Here is a 22,390-nt window from a genome sequence, read left to right as displayed (position 1 = left end):
CCTCAGCCCCCACCAGCACCCCCCCAGCCCCCCCAGCACCCACCAGCAGCCCCCCAGCACTCACCCCCAGCCCCCCCAGCTCCCTCATCCCCCCCAGCACCCCCACAGACACTCCCAATCCCCCCAGCACTCCCAAAGACACCCCCAGTCTCCCCAGCAACCACCAGCAGCCCCCCAGCACTCACCCCCAGCTCCCCCAGCCCCCTCATCCCCCCCAGCACCCTCACAGACACTCCCAATCCCCCCAGCACCCACCAGCACTCACCCCCAGCCCCCCCAGCACCCACCAGCAGCACCCCAGACATTCCCAGCACTCACCCCCAGCTCCCCAGACACCCCCAGTCCCCCCAGCACTCACCCCTAGTCCCCCCAGTCCCCCCCAGCAGCACCCCAGGCATTCCCAGCACTCACCCCCAGCCCCACAGCCCCCCCAGTCCCCCCCAGCTCCCCCAGCACTCACCCCAGTCCCCCCCAGCCCTCCCAGCACTCACCCCCAGCCCCACAGCCCCCCCATTCCCCCCAGCACCCACCAGCAGCACCCCAGACATCCCCAGCACTCACCCCAGTCCCCCCCAGTCCCCCCAGCACCCACCAGCAGCCCGTACTCCTCCCTGGGAGCCAGGTGCTCCTCGGTGAGCAGCCGAGCCGCCTGCAGCACCCGCGTGATCCCCTCCATGTGGCACGTCAGGCTGAAGCAGCTGTGGGCCAGGATCAGCAGCTCTGTGACTGAGGAGCAGAAGAATTCTGGTGTTTCACTTCAAGGCTGAGGAAGTGAATTATTGCCCTCTCCAAAAGGCAGAACACAAAGCACAGAACTTCCAGCCTCCCCCAGCAAAAGCTGACAAATTGTCGTGGTTTAGCACAGCTTGGTTTTTAGTTAAAGAGAAAAATCTAAAGAGAAAAATCCATCAGTTACAGAAATTATTCTCTGTGAGGACACAAAATGTGTAACACATCATCCCTGCACTGCCAGCTCTGCTTTAGGAAAAGGAAGGGCACGAGTTTGCACTTGGGTTTGAAAAATTCAGTTTCTAAGTGTGATCAGTACAAACAAAGTCACACTGTCCCCACCATGGCAGCTCAGGTCACTCCCTGACTGCATTTCCCAGCTCTTGCTTAGCACAAAACTCTGAATTTTGTTTGGAAAACAAACCCTTAAGCAGCACCTTTATCTGCTGTGCACAGCCTCAGCCCTACCCACTGAACTGAAATCTGAGATGAGCAGCAGAGCTGGAGCCAGGTCAGCTCCTCACAGGTTACTCCAGGATTTACTCACTGCAGGACAGCTCCCCACGGGGCACAGAGGAGATTTTATCCAGCAGCTTCATCCCAACCAAGGTGTGGTCCTGGCACAGCTTGGCAAGCTGCAGCAGGGCCTGGCTCTCCACTGCAGGGTTCCAAAGCTGCTTCTGCCCTGTGGCCAGAGAGAGTCATGTCAGCACTGCCACCTGTGCTGTTCATTATCACTAATTAACAAACCAATCTGACACCACCCAGACTGGCTGAGGCCTTGGGATGACACTCCTAAAGACACTCTGAGTGTCACTGATTAAACTTAATAATCAGAAAATACTTTTCTGCCAGTTCACCCCAACAAAATCCTACTGGACAACCACACAGCTGCCCCTCACTTCCCAAAGGAAAAAGAAAGGGGAAAACCTTTTGTCCTGCTTTACCCAGGGAAATGCACATGATATTCCTAAATCAGATGATGTGGGGCAGCAAAGACCACAGTTTTAAAAATCCCTTTTTAAAAAACAATATTAAATTTATGTCCATAAAAATACAACCTTAACTACTGCAACACCACACTGGGCACAGGAGTAACTAACTCTGTGTTTGGGGACACAGAGAGAGCCCAGAGCCCAACCCCAGCTGGGAGTGCAGGGTTTGGGGACACAAATTCCCCCTCAGAGTCCAACCCCAGCTGGGAGTGCAGGGTTTGGGGACACAGAGAGAGCCCAGAGCCCAACCCCAGCTGGGAGTGCAGGGTTTGGGGACACAAATTCCCCCCCAGAGCCCAACCCCAGCTGGGAGTGCAGGGTTTGGGGACACAAATTCCCCCTCAGAGTCCAACCCCAGCTGGGAGTGCAGGGTTTGGGGACACAGAGAGAGCCCAGAGCCCAACCCCAGCTGGGAGTGCAGGGTTTGGGGACACAAATCCCTCCTCAGAGCCCAACCCCAGCTGGGAGTGCAGGGTTTGGGGACACAAATCCCAGTCAGAGCCCAACCCCAGCTGGGAGTGCAGGGTTTGGGGACACAAATCCCCCCCCAGAGCCCAACCCCAGCTGGGAGTGCAGGGTTTGGGGACACAGAGAGAGCCCAGAGCCCAACCCCAGCTGGGAGTGCAGGGTTTGGGGACGCAAATCCCAGCCAGAGCCCAACCCCAGCTGGGAGTGCAGGGTTTGGGGACACAAATTCCCCCCAGAGCCCAACCCCAGCTGGGAGTGCAGGGTTTGGGGACACAAATCCCAGCCAGAGCCCAGCCCCAGCGGGCAGTGCAGGGTTTGGGGACACAAATCCACCCCCAGAGCCCAACCCCAGCTGGGAGTGCAGGGTTTGGGGACACAGAGAGAGCCCAGAGCCCAGCCCCAGCTGGGAGTGCAGGGTTTGGGGACACAGAGAGAGCTCAGAGCCCAACCCCAGCTGGGAGTGCAGGGTTTGGGGACACAAATCCCCCCTCAGAGCCCAACCCCAGCTGGGAGTGCAGGGTTTGGGGACACAATTCCCCCCTCAGAGCCCAACCCCAGCCCAGGTGTGTCCCCACCTTTTCCCCACACAGACACCAAGCCCACACAAACCTTTGCCCTGGGCTGAGGCCAGCAGCTCCTGGGTGATCTGCTGGGCCAGCAGGGGTGCCACAGTGGCAGGGGACAGTCCCTGGCAGCTGATGAAGGCCTGGGCTCTGCGGCCACGCTCCGGCCCCCGGCGCGCCAGGATGGCCCCCAGCACCTCCTGGGGGTCCCGAGCTGACACCTCCCCAAAGGAGCAGCCCAGCTCCTGCACAACACCCAAAATCCCAGTCACAGCACCCAAAATCACAGTCACAGCACCCAAAATCCCAGAGTATCCAAATTCCCAGTCACAGCATCCCTGACATGTCCCCAAAGGAGCAGCCCAGCTCCTGCAGAACAGCCAAAATCACCCAAAATCCCAGTCACAGCACCCAAAATCCCAGAGTATCCAAATTCCCAGTCACAGCATCCCTGACATGTCCCCAAAGGAGCAGCCCAGCTCCTGCACAACACCCAAAATCACCCCAAATCACTCAAAATCCCAGTCACAACATCCCTGACCCCCGACACCTCCCCAAAGGAGCAGCCCAGCTCCTGCAGAACATCCAAAATCACCCAAAATCCCAGTCACAGCACCCAAAATCACAGTTGGAGCACCCAAAATCCCAGTCACAGCATCCCTGACATCTCCCAAAGGAGCAGCCCAGCTCCTGCAGAACACCCAAAATCCCAGTCACAGGACCCAAAATCCCAGCCAGAGTACCCAAATTCCCAGTCACAGCACCCTTATACCTCCTCAAAAGAGCAGCCCAGCTCCTGCACAACACCCAAAATCACGAAAATCACCCAAAATCCCAGTCACAGCACCCAAAATCCCAGTCACAGTATCCCTGACCCCTGCCACCTCCCCAAAGGAACAGCTCATTCCTGCAGGAGCACCCAAAATCCCACTCAGAGTATACCCAAAATCCCAGCCCCAGCAGCCCAGTCCCAGCAGCCCAGCCCATTCCCAGCAGCCCATTCCCAGCAGCCCATTCCCAGCAGCCCAGCCCCAGCAGCCCAGCCCATTCCCAGCAGCTCAGTCCCAGCAGCCCAGCCCCAGCAGCTCAGTCCCAGCAGCCCAGCCCCAGCAGCCCAGCCCAGCCCCAGCAGCCCAGCCCCAGCAGCCCAGCCCCAGCCCTGCCCTGGCTCACCTGGGCCAGCTCGTACAGGCACAGCACCTGCCTGCAGTAGCCCCTGCCATGGACACATTCCTCTGCCAGAGCCTTCAGTGCTGCCACCACGGCGTCATCCCCACAGCCCAGGGGGGTCCAGTCCTCCAGGCTGCCTGCTGCCAACAAAACCATCAATTCCTGTCTCATACAGGCACACAAACCCCAGGGCAAGGCTCCCAAAATCCACAGCAGATTTTAACACCTCAGTCTCTGAAAACTGAGCTCTTGATCCCTATGGTTTGTTTCAGGGTACAAGCAATGTAACAGAACACAAATACCCCCAATAATATCTCAGATATAAAATTCCTAAGTGTAAGATTGAGTTAGGATTCATTAATGCCCTTGTGTGTCTATTCAGCTTTACACATCAGTATTAGAAAGGGATGTTCCAGCTGAAACTCAGACCTCACAGACATGCAGAGAACTTTACACATAAACATTCTCAGCCTTGCTATTAAACAAGGAACACTAAACCCTTCATAATGCACAATGTATTAAATGTATTAATTAAAGCATTTCCTTGCTTTGGCTAAAAAACCAAATTAGTAGAGTGTGTTTTGTAAAGGGAGGAACAGGGATAAAGCCCAGAGCTGCTTTACTGGGCCAGCACTGAGAGCTAAAGCAAAGGGAAGGGTGAGGATGTTTGCACCCAGAGCTCCCAGCCTGCAGCTCACAGGGCAGCAAAGCTCCAAAGCCCCCAGGAGAGCACTCCTGCAGCAGGGACAGAGAGAGAGGGGATTTCTGCAGAGGTTTTGGGAGAGGACAGGACAGAGGGAGGCAAGGGAGGTGACAGGACAGGAAGGCAGTGCAGGTGACAGGACAGAAGGCAGGAGAGGTGGCAGGACAGGAAGGCACTGCAGTCCCTGGCAGGACAGAGGAAGGCCCTGCAGTCCCTGACAGGACACAGGAAAGCCCTGCAGTCCCTGGCAGGACAGAAGAAGGCCCTGCAGCCCCTGGCAGGACAGAAGAAGGCAGTGCAGGTGACAGGACAGAGGAAGGCCCTGCAGTCCCTGGCAGGACACAGGAAAGCCCTGCAGTCCCTGGCAGGACAGAGGAAGGCAGTGCAGGTGACAGGACACAGGAAAGCCCTGCAGTCCCTGACAGGACAGGAAAGCCCTGCAGTCCCTGACAGGACACAGGAAAGCCCTGCAGTCCCTGGCAGGACAGAAGAAGGCCCTGCAGTCCCTGGCAGGACACAGGAAGGCACTGCAGTCCCTGACAGGACACAGGAAGGCCCTGCAGTCCCTGACAGGACACAGGAAGGCACTGCAGTCCCTGACAGGACACAGGAAGGCCCTGCAGTCCCTGACAGGACACAGGAAGGCCCTGCAGTCCCTGACAGGACACAGGAAGGCCCTGCAGTCCCTGGCAGGACACAGGAAGGCAGTGCAGTCCCTGGCAGGACACAGGAAGGCAGTGCAGTCCCTGACAGGACAGAAGAAGGCAGTGCAGTCCCTGGCAGGACAGAAGAAGGCCCTGCAGCCCCTGGCAGGACTCGGTCACTCACCGCTGGCGCTGCCCTCGGCCGGCCCCGCTCTGCCCAGCACAGCCTGCACCTCGGGCTGCAGCTGCTCCAGCCCGGCCTCCCCCGAGGCCAGGGCCCTGCAGTGCAGCACCAGGGACACGTCCCTGTGCCACAGCTGGAAGTAGTGGCAGGCCCGGGTGGCCTCGTGCACGCTGCCCTCGTCCAGCAGGGTCCCCACGAGCGCGGCCAGCGCTGCCCGCTCTGCGGCCCCCAGCGCCGTCTGGGGCTCCCCCTGAGCCAGAGCCTCCAGCCTGCAGAGCCTGGCCGTGTTCAGGGCTGGCAGCTTGGCAAAGGAGAACTGCTGAGCCAGGCTGGCAAAGGACAGCTCTGTCCCCAGGTTGGCAGGGCTGGGACACGGGCTCTGCCCCGAGCCCTCGGCCGCCAGCACCTGCCGGGCGATGCGGCACAGCCAGATCTGCTTCTCCACCTCCTCCAGCTCCTGCACGGCCACCCCGGGCTCCTGGGCCAGCCAGTGCCCAGCCAGGGTGAGCAGCAGCTGCCTCTCCATGCTGCTGGTTGTCTTCTCCTGCCCCGGGGCCTCCCACACGTGCTTGGCCTGGTGGAAGAAGAACGCGGCCGCGGCTCGGCTGCAGATGCAATGTTTGGTGAAGGTGTCGTTGCACTTTTTCCAGAACTCAGCTCTTGTCTGGGTTTGATGCCACTGTCCAGTGTCTCTTAAATGATGGAGGTCTCTCAGAACCTGTAAAATCCACAGAGGTTTATCACAATTATCTTTCCAAGAAAGAAAATTCTGACACACACAGGATGGCCAGCACTGAAACACTGCACTTGGGTAAATGCCACAATATGCAACAAGTCACAGAATTGGTTTGGGTTGGAAGGGACCTGAAAAATCATCTTGTTCCACCCCCTGATGGACAAGCTCACCTGTGTTTCCCCCCAGATAAAACTGATGGCATACAAATAAAAACACTAAGAGAATAAGGACAGTGGTCCTGTACCCTGCAGCTCAGCACTTACAGCCAGAATGTTTGCTGCACTTACATTTAAAATAAAACATTACCCAACAAAAATCAATGTTTCAGGAAGGCTGAGAAGTCACATCCCCAATTCTGAGCAGGAAGAGGTGACTGTCCCTAAGTGCACTGTACCTCGTGTGTGACAACGCTGTCCACGGGCAGCTCAGCCAGGGCTGCCACCTCCCGAGCCAGGCTGAACAGCCCCTGCTCCTGCAGCTGCTGCAGGATGGAGCTGCACTCGCCCTGGAACGCCTGCAGGCTGCAGGGGCTCAGGATGGAGGGGCTGATGGGGATGGAGGAGTCCCTCAGGGCCTCGCTGAGGGCACAGAGCCTCCTCACGTAGGGACCTGGGACAGAGAGAACAGAGAGCTCAGGAGAGCTGGCCCTGACCCCAGGCAAGGCTGAGCCTCCCTCAGGAGCCAGCCCTGCCACAGGGGTGGGGTTCCTGTGTCCTCACCATCCAGCAGGAGGTTCTGTGCTGCAGCCAGGAGCTGCAGGAGCTTGCCCAGCTCGTACTGAGTGTGGCACTGCTGCAGCATCAGCTGCAGGACGAACAGCGCCTGCGACTCCACCCAGGGCAGCGGCACCTCGGGGGCTGCTCCTGCAGCTGCCAGCTGTGGGACAAGGGCTCAGGTCAGTGTCCCTTCTCCTGCAGGGCAGCTGGGCCCTGGGCTGGCAGCAGGAATGGAAGGGGCACCAGCTGTGTCCTTCCCCAAGGAGCCAGGAGCTGCCACCCCCAGGTGTGCTGGAGCCGAATGTGCCACAGCAGGGTGACACCAGGTCCTGCTGGTGGCCAAGGGACAGGAGAGGGGATGGATCAGCAGTGGCCAGACAGGATTAATGGGAGACAAACAGTCTCTGTCACTGCTGGATCTGCTCCTGAAGGGAAGGGAACTGAGCTGCCTGAGCCTGAAAACCACTCCTGACAGGGAGTGTAAAACCACTCCTGACAGGGAGCATCAGTGCCACAAAACTGGCATGGGAAGGAAAGGATTAAAGTGTTAAAACACTGCATTGAGGGACAATGTTTCACTGGGTGACACCACTCTGCTCCTCTGAACTGCTAAATCCCAGCAATGACATCCAGAGAAAATTCATTTCCTTACTTGGGTGAGGCTTTCCTGAAATTTGTCCAGCTTGGTTTTCGCTTGGTCGTACTTTTTCCAGTTCATGCACAGTTCATACATCTCCAGGATGTGCAGCAAAGGGGAATCCTTTAAGACACAAAACCAGATTATAACAAATTCCCAAAAGTACCTCAATAAATAAATAATACTTTGAAAAATCATCTAATTTTTCATTCAATAAATGCAGAACCTGTCTTCCTCAGCAGCAGAACAATGAATTTTTAATTTATTAAAATCGCATGTGAGGTCGATGTAGGATCTACAGATCTGTGGTAATTGGAAGAACTTCCAGCTTGACTGGGAATTTCAGTGGACAGCCAGATTATTTATCCTTGGCACAAAGCAAGACACAGAGGGATTTACAGGCCAGGAAGGTGTGAGACATCAAACACACCCCTGAAACCAATTCTCTCACCTTTAAAAAGAGCTGGAAGCCACGGAGAAGTGTTTTACTCTTTTGCTTCCTCAAGAAGACTTTCCAGATGACAGCAAGGTCCTGCAGGTCCCACTGGGGGCTCTGTGGCCAGCTCGGGCTGTGGGAGGTCACCTCAGCCCTGGTGGCCTCGTCCACAGATGTGAGGATCCAAACACAGAGGCAGGAGATGAGGTTTGCACCCTGCAAACACCACAGGGGAGGGTTTGGTGAGAGGGGCACGGCCAGCACAGTGAGCCCAGAGCAGAGTGAGCAGCCCCAGGCTCTGGAGCTGTGCCAGGCTCTGGAGCTGTGCCAGTTGCTGTTCCAAGTGCAGACTCACAGGGCAGCAGGCTGCCAGCACGCTGAGGATGGGGGCCTGAGCACGGAGCCCCTCGTTCAGCAGGTCCCAGCAGGGGCTGGGGCTCTCCTGGCACTGCAGCAGCACCTGGAACAGGCTCCCTGCACAGCCCCTGCCAGCAGCACCAGGCTCAGCACTCAGCAGCCTGCCCAGGGCCAGCCCCAGGTGATCCTGGACCACAGCAGGGAAATCCTGCAGGAGGGGAAGGACCTGTTGGGAAAACAGCAACAAAACCTTGTCAAGCTGAGAGGATGGAAGCACTGAACACAAAACATTCCTCAAATTCAGTTCTTAGAACAGCTTTGGAGATCTAGAGGGGACAAAGGGCTCTGGAGGTGTGAATTATTCTAATGAAAGGTTGGAGCTCAAATGTCTCCTAGACAGGCTCAGCTCTGTTCTCTCTTGCAGTGCAGCAGCAGAGCATGAAAAGGCTCTGCCTGGGTGCTTTTGTGGAGTTACAGATTCTCCAAAACAACAAAGAGATCCAAGTTAAAATCCCAGGCCTGCTAAGCATCATCTTATCTGGAATTACCCAGTTAATTTCCTCACATGACTTCTCCCAATTGCTTTTATTGGAGTATTTTATTAATTTTTAAATCATGTTCCAAACCCAAGGCGGAAAATTTGGATTCTCAAAAGTTTAAGTATCTTTACCAAAATACTAAATTGAGTTTTAAAAGGAAAGATGAGTGGCTTTATTACAACTCACACTGAATACCTGGTAACTCTTCCATTAAAAAAAGCAGTAACTACTTGAGTTTAAATTAAATTTACAAGTGTGGCTGCAAGGGAAGGGCTACCACAGCCCAAGGGTATCAATACCCTGAGAGAACCAAAAGCCAGGAGCTGCTGAGGCTCCTGCTGCCTCCACACTGGGATCTCCCCTGGCTCCAGAGCCAGGTCAGGGCACAGAGCTCACCTGGGCTGGCTGGTGGCCGTAGAGCTGGGCCTGGAGGAGGAACTGCAGCCACTCGTTGGATCTGGCACATTCCCTGAGGAAGGAGGTGCTCAGCTCCAGGCCATGCAGCTGGCAGAACTGCATCACCAAGGCCCACTGCCTCCTGGAGCCACTGCAGGTCCTGCATGGCAGGGAGAGAGCCTCAGATGCAGGGAATGCAGGATTTGCAGCAGATGCTCACAGCAGTGACCCTGTGAGCCAGCAGCCCTGCCCACCCTGCCCTGTGTGCTGGTACTGACACAGATCACCAAAGTCGGTGCCCAGCCTCCATTCCCCTCCATCCCCTCCAAGCAGGCTGCTCTCACCTCTTTATTCCTTGCTGCTCAATGGCATCCCAGAAAGCCTCTTCCAAGGAGGTCAGAACTGCTGCTGCTGCTGCTTTCTCACCCTCAGCCAACTTTGTGAACTTCTCAACTGTTTGAAAGAACAGAATCCTGAGCTGCCATTGGGATCAGGGCCAGGGCAGCATTTCCAAGAGTACCAGAAGCTCCCTAGTTGGGAAAGCAGACACCTGTGGCCCTAGAGTTAGAAATTCAACTTTCTGAAGTTATTTCCAGGATAAATTTAATCTCCCCACAGCTCTGATCTCCCTGCAGGTGTAAGACAGGAACTGTAAGACAGTTTTCAAATAGGAAAGAGAAAGGAGACTTGGCAGTGGCTTTGTTTAACTCTCTGTAATGTTACTACAACTGAAGCTCACTGATATCAGTCCTGGGCAGCTGTGGACAGTGTCTGTGAGATCCTGATAGAGCCTGGGTCAGCTCCTGCCTTGTTTGACAGGACAGGATCAGAATGCAGCTTCAAAACCAGGAAAAAAGCAGGAACAAGAGAACAACCAAGTTCTCAAATGCTTTTACTGCCCTGCTGAGCCACCAGGCAGCCCCTTGGCATCCCTCCCTGCTCCTCTTCCCAAGGAATGCCCAGAGCAGACCAGGACAGCTTACCCAGGGAGTCCCTGTGCAGAGAGGCCTCACTCCTCGTGCTGTGGCTGGAAATCCTCCTGGCAGCTGCCAGGGCCACGCGCAGGCGGAGGCTGTCCAGCCCCAGCAGCTCCAGGAAGCAAACACAGGCTGCAGCCACCGAGGGGACAGCCAGGGAGGACAGAGCCAGAGCCTGGGCCTGCTGAGCTGCCTGCTGCACCCTGCAACAGAGAGAGCTGAGTCTGGATCCTGCAACAGCAATGCACAGGGAGAGATCAGTATGGATCCTGCAACAGCAATGCACAGGCTGAGCTCAGCCTGGATCCTGTAACAGCAATGCACAGGGAGAGCTCAGCCTGGATCCTGAAACACCAACACACACAGGGAGAGCTCAGCCTGGATCCTGAAACACCAACACACAGAGAGAGCTCAGCCTGGATCCTGAAACACCAACACACAGAGAGAGCTCAGCCTGGATCCTGAAACAGCAACACAGGCTGAGCTTAACCTGGATCCTGAAACAGCAACACAGGCTGAGCTCAGCCAAGCCCAGCAGCAGTGATCCCCAGGCACACTCTGAGCTCACTGAGCCCTCAGAGCCCTCAGCCCCAAAGGTGATTATGAGCCCAAAGTTTCATATTTACAAAAAATGTGGGTGTGAGAATGAAGGCTCACACGTGATGAGTAGAGTTTGCAATTTAACACATTTATCAAAAACTAAATTGGAATTTTAGTGGGATTGGTATTCTGATGAACAGAACACCCCCTCAGCAGCTGGAGCAGAGAGAGCCTTTGCAGAGCTCTCAATCCACTGCAGCACCAGGAACCTCAGCCTGACCTGCAGATGGAGCTAAGAGAAAAATGTTCCCAAAGGTTTCTCCACTGAAATAATCCTGTGTCCCTGTCTGTTAAACCATGACTTCACTCCACATTCATGTTTCCCTTTCTGCCCCAGTTCTACACAACTTCTGCCCCAGTTTACACAAGAGAAACCAATCTGTGTGGAAACAATGGAGAGAAACAAACAGTAACTAATACACAAACCAGACACTCCAGAAACAAAGTGATTTCTCCTAATTCCCACACTAAACAGAGAATTTCATGTATTCAAGTAAGATGTGACACTGTACCCTTCTGAACACCTGATTTTGAAGCTTCAACCAAAACATTTCATTCCATCAACCTCCAGTGCATTTCTTGCCTTGCTAATTAAACCAAAGAAGTGTCACCACCAGGAAATGTCCAAGAAAAGGGACATCATTTTCCTACAAAGCCATCTAGGGGCTCAGGCTCCTAAAAGAAGAGCCCACCCACATTTGACCTGACTGGAATATTTTCCTCACTTCCCTTGTGCAGATTTTACTGAGGCAATTCCTCAGTTATGTCTGGGGCTAAGTTTCTGAACTTTCAACCAGGCCTGAACCTTATACTGGATTCTAGGGCTTTTTACTCTCTTAATGCACTTAAAGCATATTTTTACTCACTTAAAACTAATACTTCTGCTTTATATCTATGTGACTTAATAATTAAAACCAAAGCTTACACTTCTACCTGACGCCTGTGTGGCTTAATATATTTTAATTTCCCTAAAGGCTTGAATTCAATCCAAGTCAAGCTGGCCCTGCTCACACTCACAGCTGCCTGGGGCTCCTGTTCCTGACCCTGCTCACACTCACAGCTGCCTGGGGCTCGTGTTCCTGGCCCTGCTCACACTCACACCTACCTGGGGCTCGTGTTCCTAGCTCTGCTCACACTCACAGCTGCCTGGGGCTCGTGTTCCTGGCCCTGCTCACACTCACAGCTGCCTGGGGCTCGTGTTCCTAGCTCTGCTCACACTCACAGCTGCCTGGGGCTCGTGTTCCTGGCCCTGCTCACACTCACAGCTGCCTGGGGCTCGTGTTCCTGACCCTGCTCACACTCACAGCTGCCTGGGGCTCCTGTTCCTGGCCAGCTCCTGGCCCTGCTCACACTCACAGCTGCCTGGGGCTCTTGCTCCTGGCCAGCTCCTGGCCCTGCTCACACTCACAGCTGCCTGGGGCTCTTGCTCCTGGCCCTGCTCACACTCACAGCTGCCTGGGGCTCCTGTTCCTGGCCCTGCTCACACTCACAGCTGCCTGGGGCTCTTGCTCCTGGCCCTGCTCACACTCACAGCTGCCTGGGGCTCCTGTTCCTGGCCCTGCTCACACTCACAGCTGCCTGGAGCTCGTGTTCCTAGCTCTGCTCACACTCACAGCTGCCTGGGGCTCTTGTTCCTGGCCCTGCTCACACTCACAGCTGCCTGGAGCTCGTGTTCCTAGCTCTGCTCACACTCACAGCTGCCTGGGGCTCTTGCTCCTGGCCCTGCTCACACTCACAGCTGCCTGGGGCTCTTGTTTCTGACCCTGCTGACACTCACAGCTGCCTGGGGCTCTTGCTCCTGGCCCTGCTGACACTCACAGTTGCCTGGGGCTCTTGCTCCTGGCCAGCTGCTGGCCCAGGAAGGTGCCGAAGGCGAAGGCGGGGCGCGCGTGCTGCAGGTAGAACAGGAAATCCAGGCTCTCCAGCACGGCGTGCCTGCTCACCAGCTCGGGGCTGGAGAAGTGGGGCAGCTCACTGCAGCCATCTGGGAACAGAGAGCAGCACAGTCAGTGGGGGCAGCTCACTGCAGCCATCTGGGAACAGAGAGCAGCACAGTCAGTGGGGCAGCTCACTGCAGCCATCTGGGAACAGAGAGCAGCACAGTCAGTGGGACACAGTTCACACCAGCAATTCCCCTTCAGCTGCAGCACACGAGGGCAGAACCAAACTGCTGTGGTTCCAAATCAGACCTTGGCATATCCAAAACGTCACTGAGTCCCATTGCTCACTGGAAAAGCAGAGCTGCATCCCCCCAGCTTGCTTTTCAAAGAAAACTTTGTTTTTCTAGTTTATATTTAGAAAAAGTTCTGCCTGTGAAAAGCTTACTGCAAAAATCTACAATTCCAGTTCAAAACCCAATTTTTGTGAATTACATTTTTTTTCTTGTGAAAGAAACAGCCTTTTGAGTAAATTTATCTGCCAAATAATTCCCCTGGAATGTATTTTATTTTAGGTGCTCAGGCTAGGGAAGCAGGTAAACCTTGGCAGGGACATACCTGACACAGCAAGAGTGTTTGTTGACTGCCAGCCAAACAATTTCGTGGGATCAAAGGGCATTAATGACTGAAAGATCAGAAACAAAATATTTTGAGGAGCTGAAGAATTTCAAGCCACTGTCCTGTAACTCTCAATTTCTAATTCTCTTACCATTACCAACATTTTAAAATTTAAATTCCAATTTCTGCACTATGAAACCCCTTGCCCACTGCACACTGCAGGAACATCCCTCTGTCCCACTGCAGCACTGCTCACTCCCAGGGTACAGAGACCCTGCAAAGGAGCTCAGGGTGAGGCTGGGAACTTCAGCTCCTCACTGAGGACCCCCCAGGAACAAGCCCTGGCCCCACCCCAGGTTTTAGCTGCAAACAAACTCCCCTCCCCTCCTGTCCTGCTAAAAGCCCTGGTGTACCTGCAGAAGGTGGTACAGAGAGATGTCAGGAGGCAAAATCCCATGAGCAGTGCAGGAGGGAAACAGAGCAGCCTTGAGCTTGGGGTAAGGGCTCAAGGCCATCTTCAAGAGCTGGGGATCAACTTTCTTGAGAGGTTTTTCTGTGTCTTCGTTCTGAAGGACCTGCATTGCAAACAGGCAAAGTTAAACAGGAGGAAACTGAATTCAGCAACAACAAACAACTCTGGGCTGTGCCAATCTACATCAGGGGAATCTGGCATGCAGTGACAACACAGCAAGCATCACCTTTTCTCCTGTGAAATGCTTTTAATTTGCAGCACACCCATCTTCCCCAGCACCTGGTGCTGCAGGTGGCTGCAGTGGATCAGACACCCTGGGCATCCCCTCTGGCTCAGGGGACATCTGTCAGAGCCAGAGGGCAGGACAGGGCAGCAGGGTGGGGGTCAGGGGGGGATCAGGGGGGGTCAGGAGCCCTGTCAGTACCTGGTCAATGCCCCCAGGCCCATAGACTGTGGTGGCCAGGGCCAGCAGGGTCCTGCCCTCCAGCAGGATGCTGCTCACACCCCCCTGGCTGCTGGGGATCAGCATCTGAGCATTGGCCAGGCTGGCCTGGAAAATCATCTTGGGATCTGCAAAGGAAACAGAAGTGACCTTGAATCCCATGCAAAACCAGTATCAAATCATCCATCACACACTACAGCTGTTCTCTGGCTGTGACAAATGCTGAATTTTCTACCTTTAGCTGTTTTGTTGAGGTTTTCCTCACTTTGCCTATACACAGATGAGCTAAAGTTTTACCAAGTTTTCCCTGTCCAAATTACAGCTCTGCCTACACAGATCCACTGGGGCTGAGCCCCACACTTCAGCACTAGAGTGGTTCAATTCTTTATCCTACACTGACCACACCTTCTAAAAAAAGCTTCCCTTGGGATTATTTTTGGCTTTTGTTAATGTGTGACTCTGCAGAGGATGAAATGTTTATGAAGTGCAGTGAGTTAGGGGCACAAGTTCTACAAAGCAATAAAGCAAACACATAATCCAAGGGCAGAGAAACCAAAATGCACCACAGGGACTAGAGGAGGTTTAATTTTAATGGGATGTGTGTTTTCTTGTGAATTCTCCTCCTGCCCAACCTGTTGGGAATGTAATTGCACTGGAGGTAATGATGATTACACACAAATTGTCATTTCTGTGCAGTCTCCAGATATTTCAGTGCAGCTCCAGCTGTACACAATCCAGAATCACAATCCAGATTTCAGAGATAAGGGGGTGATGGGCAGGGGCTGGCCATGGCCAGAGGGTTTGCAGCAGAGCAGAGGTTAAATCCAGCTGTGCCAAGCCCTGGGCTAGGGCAGGAACATCTGGAGGGAGGTTCCCACCTCGGGGGTTGCTGGCAACGCCTCGGCACTGCACCAGGAACTCAAACCAGGGGTGTGCTTCCTGCAGCTCCTTGTCATCCAGCACAGGGCAGCTTGAAGGGGTCAGGCTGGGAACAAATGAGCAGCAGAGTGAAAATGCAGGATTGGGAACCCCTGATTGGGAACCCCTGATCAACACAGCACTAAAGATCTGGAGCATCCCGTGGGTGCAAATGCCAAACACAAGTGGTTGGACAAACAACACAAAATGAGCTATTGGCTTTTTTTCTGGTCCACTTCTACATTCCTGATATAAATCCAGTGTTAGACTGGAGTTAGAGCTCAGAAATTTTAATTGCCAGGTATCCATTAAGTGGGAAGTATTCAAACAGCTCCAATACCTAACACTGGTGCCACTTTCAATCCCAACTAACCCCAGTTTAGGTGCAAACCTGCAATGTCCTTATCTGTGAACATATCAGGAGTCGGCCCACACTTTCCTTGAGAAAGTTTCTGAATTCTGTAAATTCTGAGTTTCTGAAGAGCAACTTGTCCTGGTTCATTTAGGATTGCATTGCTCATAGCTTTACACTAATTACAGCTGTAATTGTTTCCTTTCATGACTGACACACAAATTATTATTAAGACAATCTGATAAAGCTTCAAAACCCAGCTGGAAATCTCACACACCACCCCAGAGTTCCTGTTAAATGACACTGCCAGGCCTGAGGAAAACTCTCCCCACCAACTGCTCAAATGAATTTCCCTCTTTAAATCTGGGATTTGAGGGAAGGGAAGGGAAGGGAAGGGAAGGGAAGGGAAGGGAAGGGAAGGGAAGGGAAGGGAAGGGAAGGGAAGGGAAGGGAAGGGAAGGGAAGGGAAGGGAAGGGAAGGGAAGGGAAGGGAAGGGAAGGGAAGGGAAGGGAAGGGAAGGGAAGGGAAGGGAAGGGAAGGGAAGGGAAGGGAAGGGAAGGGAAGGGAAGGGAAGGGAAGGGAAGGGAAGGGAAGGGAAGGGAAGGGAAGGGAAGGGAAGGGAAGGGAAGGGAAGGGAAGGGAAGGGAAGGGAAGCTTTCCCACCTGTAATAGTCCAGGTAAGTGTAGAGCAGGTAGTGCAGGCTGTGCTCCAGGCAGTGCAGCACAAACTGCCCATGGAAGTCCAGGCCACTGGCAGTGCTGTATTTTGGAACAGGGTGAGGATTCTGCAGGACACCCCCCAGGCACGACAACCTCTGGAGCAGGAGCTCAAAATCTTCCAGCTCAGAGCGGACAAAAATTCCCTTTCTGCCAGGAAAAAGCAGAGGCACTGATCACAGCTGTCCCTGACACCTTCTGCTGGCTGCTCCCAGGCACAATCAGAGCAGACCTCTCCCTCCCAGGCATTCATTCCCTACTCAGGCCAACACAGGTGCCCAAACCCCTCTGCCTGTGCCCCAACAACCCCGTGGCTACTCCAGGCACTGCACAGACTGAGTGTGAACAGGGAGGTGCTCAGAACCTGCTCCCTTGCAGTCAAGTGGCAATCAGGAGTGTAACCACAGGCAAACACCCCTGAGGGAGCAGTGCTCTGCTCTCATGGCTCTTAGTGTCTCAGATAACTGAGAGAAGACTAAAATCACATTTACCAATGGATTCATGCTGTTCCCAAAGAGAGCAGAATAAAAATTACTATGGATCAAGGATTTTATTTCTGGTTTTGGTTTCCCACAGGAAGGAGAGTGTGAAGCCTTGGGGGCCCTACCTGGCCAGCTTGTTCAGGATGTCCTGTCTCATGTAGGTGCTGCACAGAGTGCTCCTGTCCACGATGTCAGGGCTCACGGGGGGCCAGGCAGCCTGGCTGGGCTCTGACTGCTCAATCCAGGAACAAATACTGACCCAGTCATGCTGGGCTGTCAGGTGCATCCAGAGAGCCTCAGCACTGCAGCTCCTCAGTTCTGTGGTTCAAGAAGGCAAAGGGATGAAAGCAGCACACACAAACACTCCTGAGGGAAATGCTGCTGTGTTCTTACACAGAACTGGGCAATGGTTTGGGCTGGGACCTTCAAGGGGACCCAGTTCTCTGGGTAGGAACACCTCCCCCTGTCCCAGGGAGCTCCAAACCCCTTCCAGCCTGGCCTTGGGCACTGCCAGGCATCTAGGGGCAGCTCTGGACACTGTGCCAGCCCTGCCCACCCTGCCAGAACAATTCCTGCCCAAATCCCATCCAGCCTGCCCACCCTGTCAGGAAAAATTCCTGCCCAAATCCCACCCAGCCCTGCCCACCCTGCCAGGAACAATTCCTGCCCAAATCCCATCCAGCCCTGCCCACCCTGCCCAGAACAATTCCTGCCCAAATCCCACCCAGCCCTGCCCACCCTGCCCAGAACAATTCCTGCCCCAAATCCCACCCAGCCCTGCCCACCCTGCCCAGAACAATTCCTGCCCAAATCCCATCCACCCTGCCCACCCTGCCAGGAACAATTCCTGCCCAAATCCCACCCAGCCCTGCCCACCCTGCCAGGAACAATTCCTGCCCAAATCCCACCCAGCCCTGCCCACCCTGCCAGGAACAATTCCTGCCCAGATCCCACCCTGCCCCCTGGCCCTGGGAGCCATTCCCTGTGCCCTGTCCCCTCCATGCTCCTATTTTTAATGAACAGTTGCCAACATGATGCTGAGATCAAAGATGTTCTCCCAGCTTTTGGAGCCTCATGCTGGTAGAGCTGGAAGGGATCCCCCAGGGCAGGGAGGGGGACAGGAGTGGCACAGGGTGACATTTCCACATGGCCTCAGGCAAGTCCCTTCCAAACCCTTCTCTACAGGGAGAGCCCAGATCCAGGATGGAACAGGATGAAACCCATCATTCCACTGACAACATAAATAAAAAGTGAGTGACCTCAGGGACTGTGCCCACACAGCCCAGTGAGCTGTGCCAGGGAGATCCCAATCCCAGCTGAAGCCCCCAGCCCCACAACACTTGCCTTGCCGTGGTTTCCTGGGGAGCAGAATCATCTCCTGCACCAGCTCATCCCACCAGTGAGCCCAGTCCAGCACCAGCCTGAGGCTCCTGCTGCAGCCCAGCTGCACCGGCACTGCCTGCTGCTCCCTCCTGCAGCTGAACCTGCAACGGGCTGGGTCAGCCTGGGCTGCTGAGCTGAGCCCAGCAACGGCAGCAAAGCTCCCAGGGGAGAGAGGGACTGACTGGGGGTCAAGGATGGCACTGAGAGACTGGCACAGGGCACTGAGGGACTGACTGGGGCTGCAGGATGGGAGCTCAGGGACTGACTGGGACTGCAGGGTGGCACTGAGGGACTGACTGGGGGTCCAGGATGGCACTGAGAGACTGGCACAGGGCACTGAGGGACTGACTGGGGCTGCAGGGTGGCACTGAGGGACTGGCACAGGGCACTGAGGGACTGACTGGGGCTGCAGGGTGGCACTGAGGGACTGGCACAGGGCACTGAGGGACTGACTGGGGCTGCAGGATGGCACTGAGGGACTGGCACAGGGCACTGAGGGACTGACTGGGGCTGCAGGATGGGAGCTCAGGGACTGACTGGGGCTGCAGGGTGGCACTGAGGGACTGACTGGGGCTGTAGGATGGCACTGAGGGACTGACTGGGGCTGCAGGGTGGCACTGAGGGACTGGCACAGGGCACTGAGGGACTGACTGGGGCTGCAGGGTGGCACTGAGGGACTGGCACAGGGCACTGAGGGACTGACTGGGGCTGCAGGGTGGCACTGAGGGACTGGCACAGGGCACTGAGGGACTGACTGGGGCTGCAGGATGGCACTGAGGGACTGGCACAGGGCACTGAGGGACTGACTGGGGCTGCAGGATGGGAGCTCAGGGACTGACTGGGGCTGCAGGGTGGCACTGAGGGACTGACTGGGGGTCCAGGATGGCACTGAGAGACTGGCACAGGGCACTGAGGGACTGACTGGGGCTGCAGGGTGGCACTGAGGGACTGGCACAGGGCACTGAGGGACTGACTGGGGCTGCAGGATGGCACTGAGGGACTCACTGGGGCTGCAGGATGGGCACTGAGGGACTCACTGGGGCTGCAGGATGGGCACTGAGGGACTGACTGGGGCTGCAGGGTGGCACTGAGGGACTCACTGGGGCTGCAGGATGGCACTGAGGGACTGACTGGGGCTGCAGGGTGGCACTGAGGGACTGACTGGGGCTGCAGGGTGGCACTGAGGGACTGGCACAGGGCACTGAGGGACTGACTGGGGCTGCAGGGTGGGAGCTCAGGGACTGACTGGGGCTGCAGGGTGGCACTGAGGGACTGGCACAGGGCACTGAGGGACTGACTGGGGCTGCAGGGTGGGAGCTCAGGGACTGACTGGGGCTGCAGGATGGCACTGAGGGACTGACTGGGGCTGCAGGATGGGAGCTCAGGAACTGACTGGGGCTGCAAGATGGCAACTGAACAACTGCCTCGTTTTTCTGACATAAATTATGAGGATCATGACAGTTTTACCATTATTTAGTTATTATTATTATTACCATAACTGTAAAATTATTTTTCCAGATTATTTAGTTTGCTGTATTATGGACATCATAGATCAAAACCAGAGCAAACATCTGAACAGGAATAACTGAGCAGTAATTATATTATTATTATTGTAATTATTATTATTATTACAAATGCTTCATTTGAAGCAGCAGAGCTCTGTCACCCTCTCAATTTTGTCATGACTCACACAAGAGTTTGTCATGAGGGAACATGATTAATGAGAAAATGACTCAGTCCCCACACTGACTCTGACTTCTGCAAACAAAGACCAGTGGGAAATTAATGAAATTAAAGACTGCATTTGTTGTGCTGGATTCTGCATTCTGTGAAATTTACTGCACTATTTTAAATCCTATTAATGCTATTAATTAATAATTAAAAGCAATAACCCACATTACCTGGGAAGAGACTGAGTCTCTTTATTTTCCTGGAAGGACTCTGAGTAGCAGCTTTCAACCTGATGCACAAAGTCTATCATTTTCTTCTCTTTCTCAGAAAAATAATTTTCTTCTTGTAAGACTTTCACCTTTAATTAAAATTAAAGTGTCACCTCCAACTGCTAAAGTATTACCTCCAACTGCCCCCAGTTTTTATCTATCTTTAACGTGTTCAAGTTGTAAATGATCCCAGAAGTGCAAACAAGTAACAAAGTGTAGGAAAAAAAACGCTGGAAGCAGAGAGGAATGCATTGAAATGTCAGGAGGAGTCCAGGACAAATAAATGACATTTTGACAGCTCTCCAACTGCCAATGCCAAGGGACAGGGATGCTGCAGGAGCTCAGGGGAGGATGGAGGGCCCAGCCCAGCAGCCCAGCTCCATTCTGGGGTTCCCCAGCACAAACACACCCCAAACACCCCAGGGCTCAGCCAGAGCAGTCCTTGCTCTGCAGCCCAGCTCCACACTGGGGTTCCCCCAGCACAAACACACCCCAAACACAGCACAAACACATCACAAACACACCCCAAACACCCAGGGCTCAGCAGAGCAGCCCTTGCTGCACTCACCAGGAGCTCCCTGACGTGTCTGTCCTCGGTGTGGAAGCAGATCTTGTGCAGCTCCTGCTTCACATCCAAGCCCTGCCACAAAGACACTCACTGTAAAACGTGCCCACAGAACTCACTGAAATATCAAATGCACAATCAACAAAGCTGCTTTCCCTCCAAACCCTGACAGACAGGGCTGTGGCAGCCCCTGGTGTCCCCAGCACTGGGTACAAACCCTGGGACACCTCCCCAGGCACAGCCACCCCCACCCTGCTGGCCAGCACCTCAGCAGCTCCTCAAACAATTCCACTTCACTGCAATTCCACCTTTCTGCTGCCATCAGCCCCTCCCCAGGACCCCAGCAGCTCCCCAAGGCAGGGTGGAGATGCCCTGCCCTCCTCACCATGTTCCTGAGCAGCTCTGAGGCCTCCCTGGTGCTGCCCCTCAGCAGGCAGTCATAGGCCAGGTTCAAACCTGTCTGCAGAAACTCCTGCAGGCTCTCAGCAGGGTGCTGGAGCCTTCTGAAGAAGATCTGGGCCTCTGGGATTTTGTTGCTTAGGATGGCCTCAGCAATGACTTCCTAAAGGGGAAAACAAGGAACACACTGATCTGTGTCATCCCTGTGCTGGTTTTCTTCCTCTGTACTTTGAGTATTTCCACTCAGATTATCTCTTTATATAAACTTCACCCCAGTAGTAAAACCTGGGTGATTAATTTTCACCTCTGGGGTCAGCTTTTCCCATTTCTGGCTCTCCTCTATCTCAGGCAGGTCTTCATCCAGGTCAGCTCCCGTGGGCCCTGGAGCCAGGGGTGGGCGAGGGTATTTCCTCAGGAACTTTCTCAGTTTAATGATGTAATCAGTTAAAATCTCTGCAGCCTTCTGCAGGAATTCATCAGGTTCTGCCAAAAGCACCCAAGACATCAGTTAAATGGGAAAGAACAGACAGGATTTCAATGTTCAGCAGTGCAGAATGAATAAATGTGCTGATCAATAAACAGACAGCTCTGAGCTTTCAGCAGCCCTGTCCCCTGCACAGGCAGTGACAGCCCAGCACTGCCAGCACCCTGCCAGGACACAGCCACAGCCCCTCAGAGCTCCCTGCCCTCACTGAGGGGCTTTCCTGCCCAGGGACCAGGAAAGGAGAACTGAAATTTGCATTAATCCAACCAATTATTACACAGGGATGAACATCTTTCACTCACTTAATTCTAGTATTTTTATTTTAATTCCAGGCAAATTTAAGCTTTTAATTAAAAGAATTAGCTGTCCTTACTTACTAAAGTGATGACACATCCCTGGACATGACCCAGCAGGAGTGCTCTTACCCTCTGTGTGCACAAAGATTTCCTCCAGCTGCCTGGTGAGGAAAGCCAGGGTGAGGTTCAGCAGCTGCTCAGAGAACTGCTTGCTGTGGGGCTCCAGGTCATTGTCTTGGATTGCTGAGCACAGCAAGTTCAAAGCTGGCCTGAGCTCCTCCAGATCTGCAAAGGTTCCAGACACAGGTCACACATCTGCAAACTACACAGCCCCAGGAGCCAGGGGAGGACAGAAACCTGTGCAGCTCAGCTGCTGCACTCACTTCTCAGGTAAGAGAGGGAGGAGCCATCCCCAGGGTGCTCAGAAGCAGGGCAGGCTGCAGACAGACTGAAAACACTTTCTTTGCTCTTCAGAAACAAGTCCACTGTGTCCAGCTGGTGATTTTCCAAACCTGCCTGGACAAACACCAAACAGAACAGTTAAGCATGGATTCTAAACTCATTCTGACCCTGTGCACTCACTGCTGGGATTCC

The 22,390-nt window shown here is 54.3% G+C and overlaps 1 protein-coding gene across 2 annotated transcripts in view; it reads right to left on the bottom strand.

The window, feature by feature from the left end:
- Nucleotides 1-22,390, bottom strand: part of SPG11 (SPG11 vesicle trafficking associated, spatacsin) — a 36,726-nt gene that overhangs the window by 7,677 nt on the left and 6,659 nt on the right. The window contains exons 8-34 of one of the 2 annotated variants that reach the window (XM_033070441.2): nucleotides 22,180-22,312; nucleotides 21,926-22,081; nucleotides 21,321-21,499; nucleotides 21,003-21,179; nucleotides 20,621-20,692; nucleotides 20,014-20,141; nucleotides 18,074-18,213; nucleotides 16,855-17,047; nucleotides 16,194-16,397; nucleotides 15,138-15,244; nucleotides 14,242-14,387; nucleotides 13,759-13,920; nucleotides 13,346-13,412; nucleotides 12,669-12,834; nucleotides 10,257-10,453; nucleotides 9,618-9,726; nucleotides 9,274-9,433; nucleotides 8,337-8,564; nucleotides 7,997-8,197; nucleotides 7,561-7,668; nucleotides 6,912-7,068; nucleotides 6,587-6,801; nucleotides 5,457-6,174; nucleotides 3,929-4,065; nucleotides 2,802-3,000; nucleotides 1,277-1,414; nucleotides 593-726 (exon numbers count right to left, since the gene is read on the bottom strand). In XM_033070441.2, the coding sequence (XP_032926332.1) occupies nucleotides 593-726; nucleotides 1,277-1,414; nucleotides 2,802-3,000; nucleotides 3,929-4,065; nucleotides 5,457-6,174; nucleotides 6,587-6,801; nucleotides 6,912-7,068; nucleotides 7,561-7,668; nucleotides 7,997-8,197; nucleotides 8,337-8,564; nucleotides 9,274-9,433; nucleotides 9,618-9,726; nucleotides 10,257-10,453; nucleotides 12,669-12,834; nucleotides 13,346-13,412; nucleotides 13,759-13,920; nucleotides 14,242-14,387; nucleotides 15,138-15,244; nucleotides 16,194-16,397; nucleotides 16,855-17,047; nucleotides 18,074-18,213; nucleotides 20,014-20,141; nucleotides 20,621-20,692; nucleotides 21,003-21,179; nucleotides 21,321-21,499; nucleotides 21,926-22,081; nucleotides 22,180-22,312 (4,731 nt within the window). The remainder of the gene's footprint in view (nucleotides 1-592; nucleotides 727-1,276; nucleotides 1,415-2,801; nucleotides 3,001-3,928; nucleotides 4,066-5,456; nucleotides 6,175-6,586; nucleotides 6,802-6,911; nucleotides 7,069-7,560; nucleotides 7,669-7,996; nucleotides 8,198-8,336; nucleotides 8,565-9,273; nucleotides 9,434-9,617; nucleotides 9,727-10,256; nucleotides 10,454-12,668; nucleotides 12,835-13,345; nucleotides 13,413-13,758; nucleotides 13,921-14,241; nucleotides 14,388-15,137; nucleotides 15,245-16,193; nucleotides 16,398-16,854; nucleotides 17,048-18,073; nucleotides 18,214-20,013; nucleotides 20,142-20,620; nucleotides 20,693-21,002; nucleotides 21,180-21,320; nucleotides 21,500-21,925; nucleotides 22,082-22,179; nucleotides 22,313-22,390) is intronic. The other variant, XM_033070442.2, reaches the window with a different exon arrangement.

This window comes from Catharus ustulatus, chromosome 12 (genome assembly GCF_009819885.2).
Source record: "Catharus ustulatus isolate bCatUst1 chromosome 12, bCatUst1.pri.v2, whole genome shotgun sequence".
NCBI classification, from domain to species: domain Eukaryota; kingdom Metazoa; phylum Chordata; class Aves; order Passeriformes; family Turdidae; genus Catharus; species Catharus ustulatus.
The sequence above is the reverse complement of the archived record's forward strand: the minus strand, read 5'-3'. Positions and strand labels throughout refer to the sequence as shown.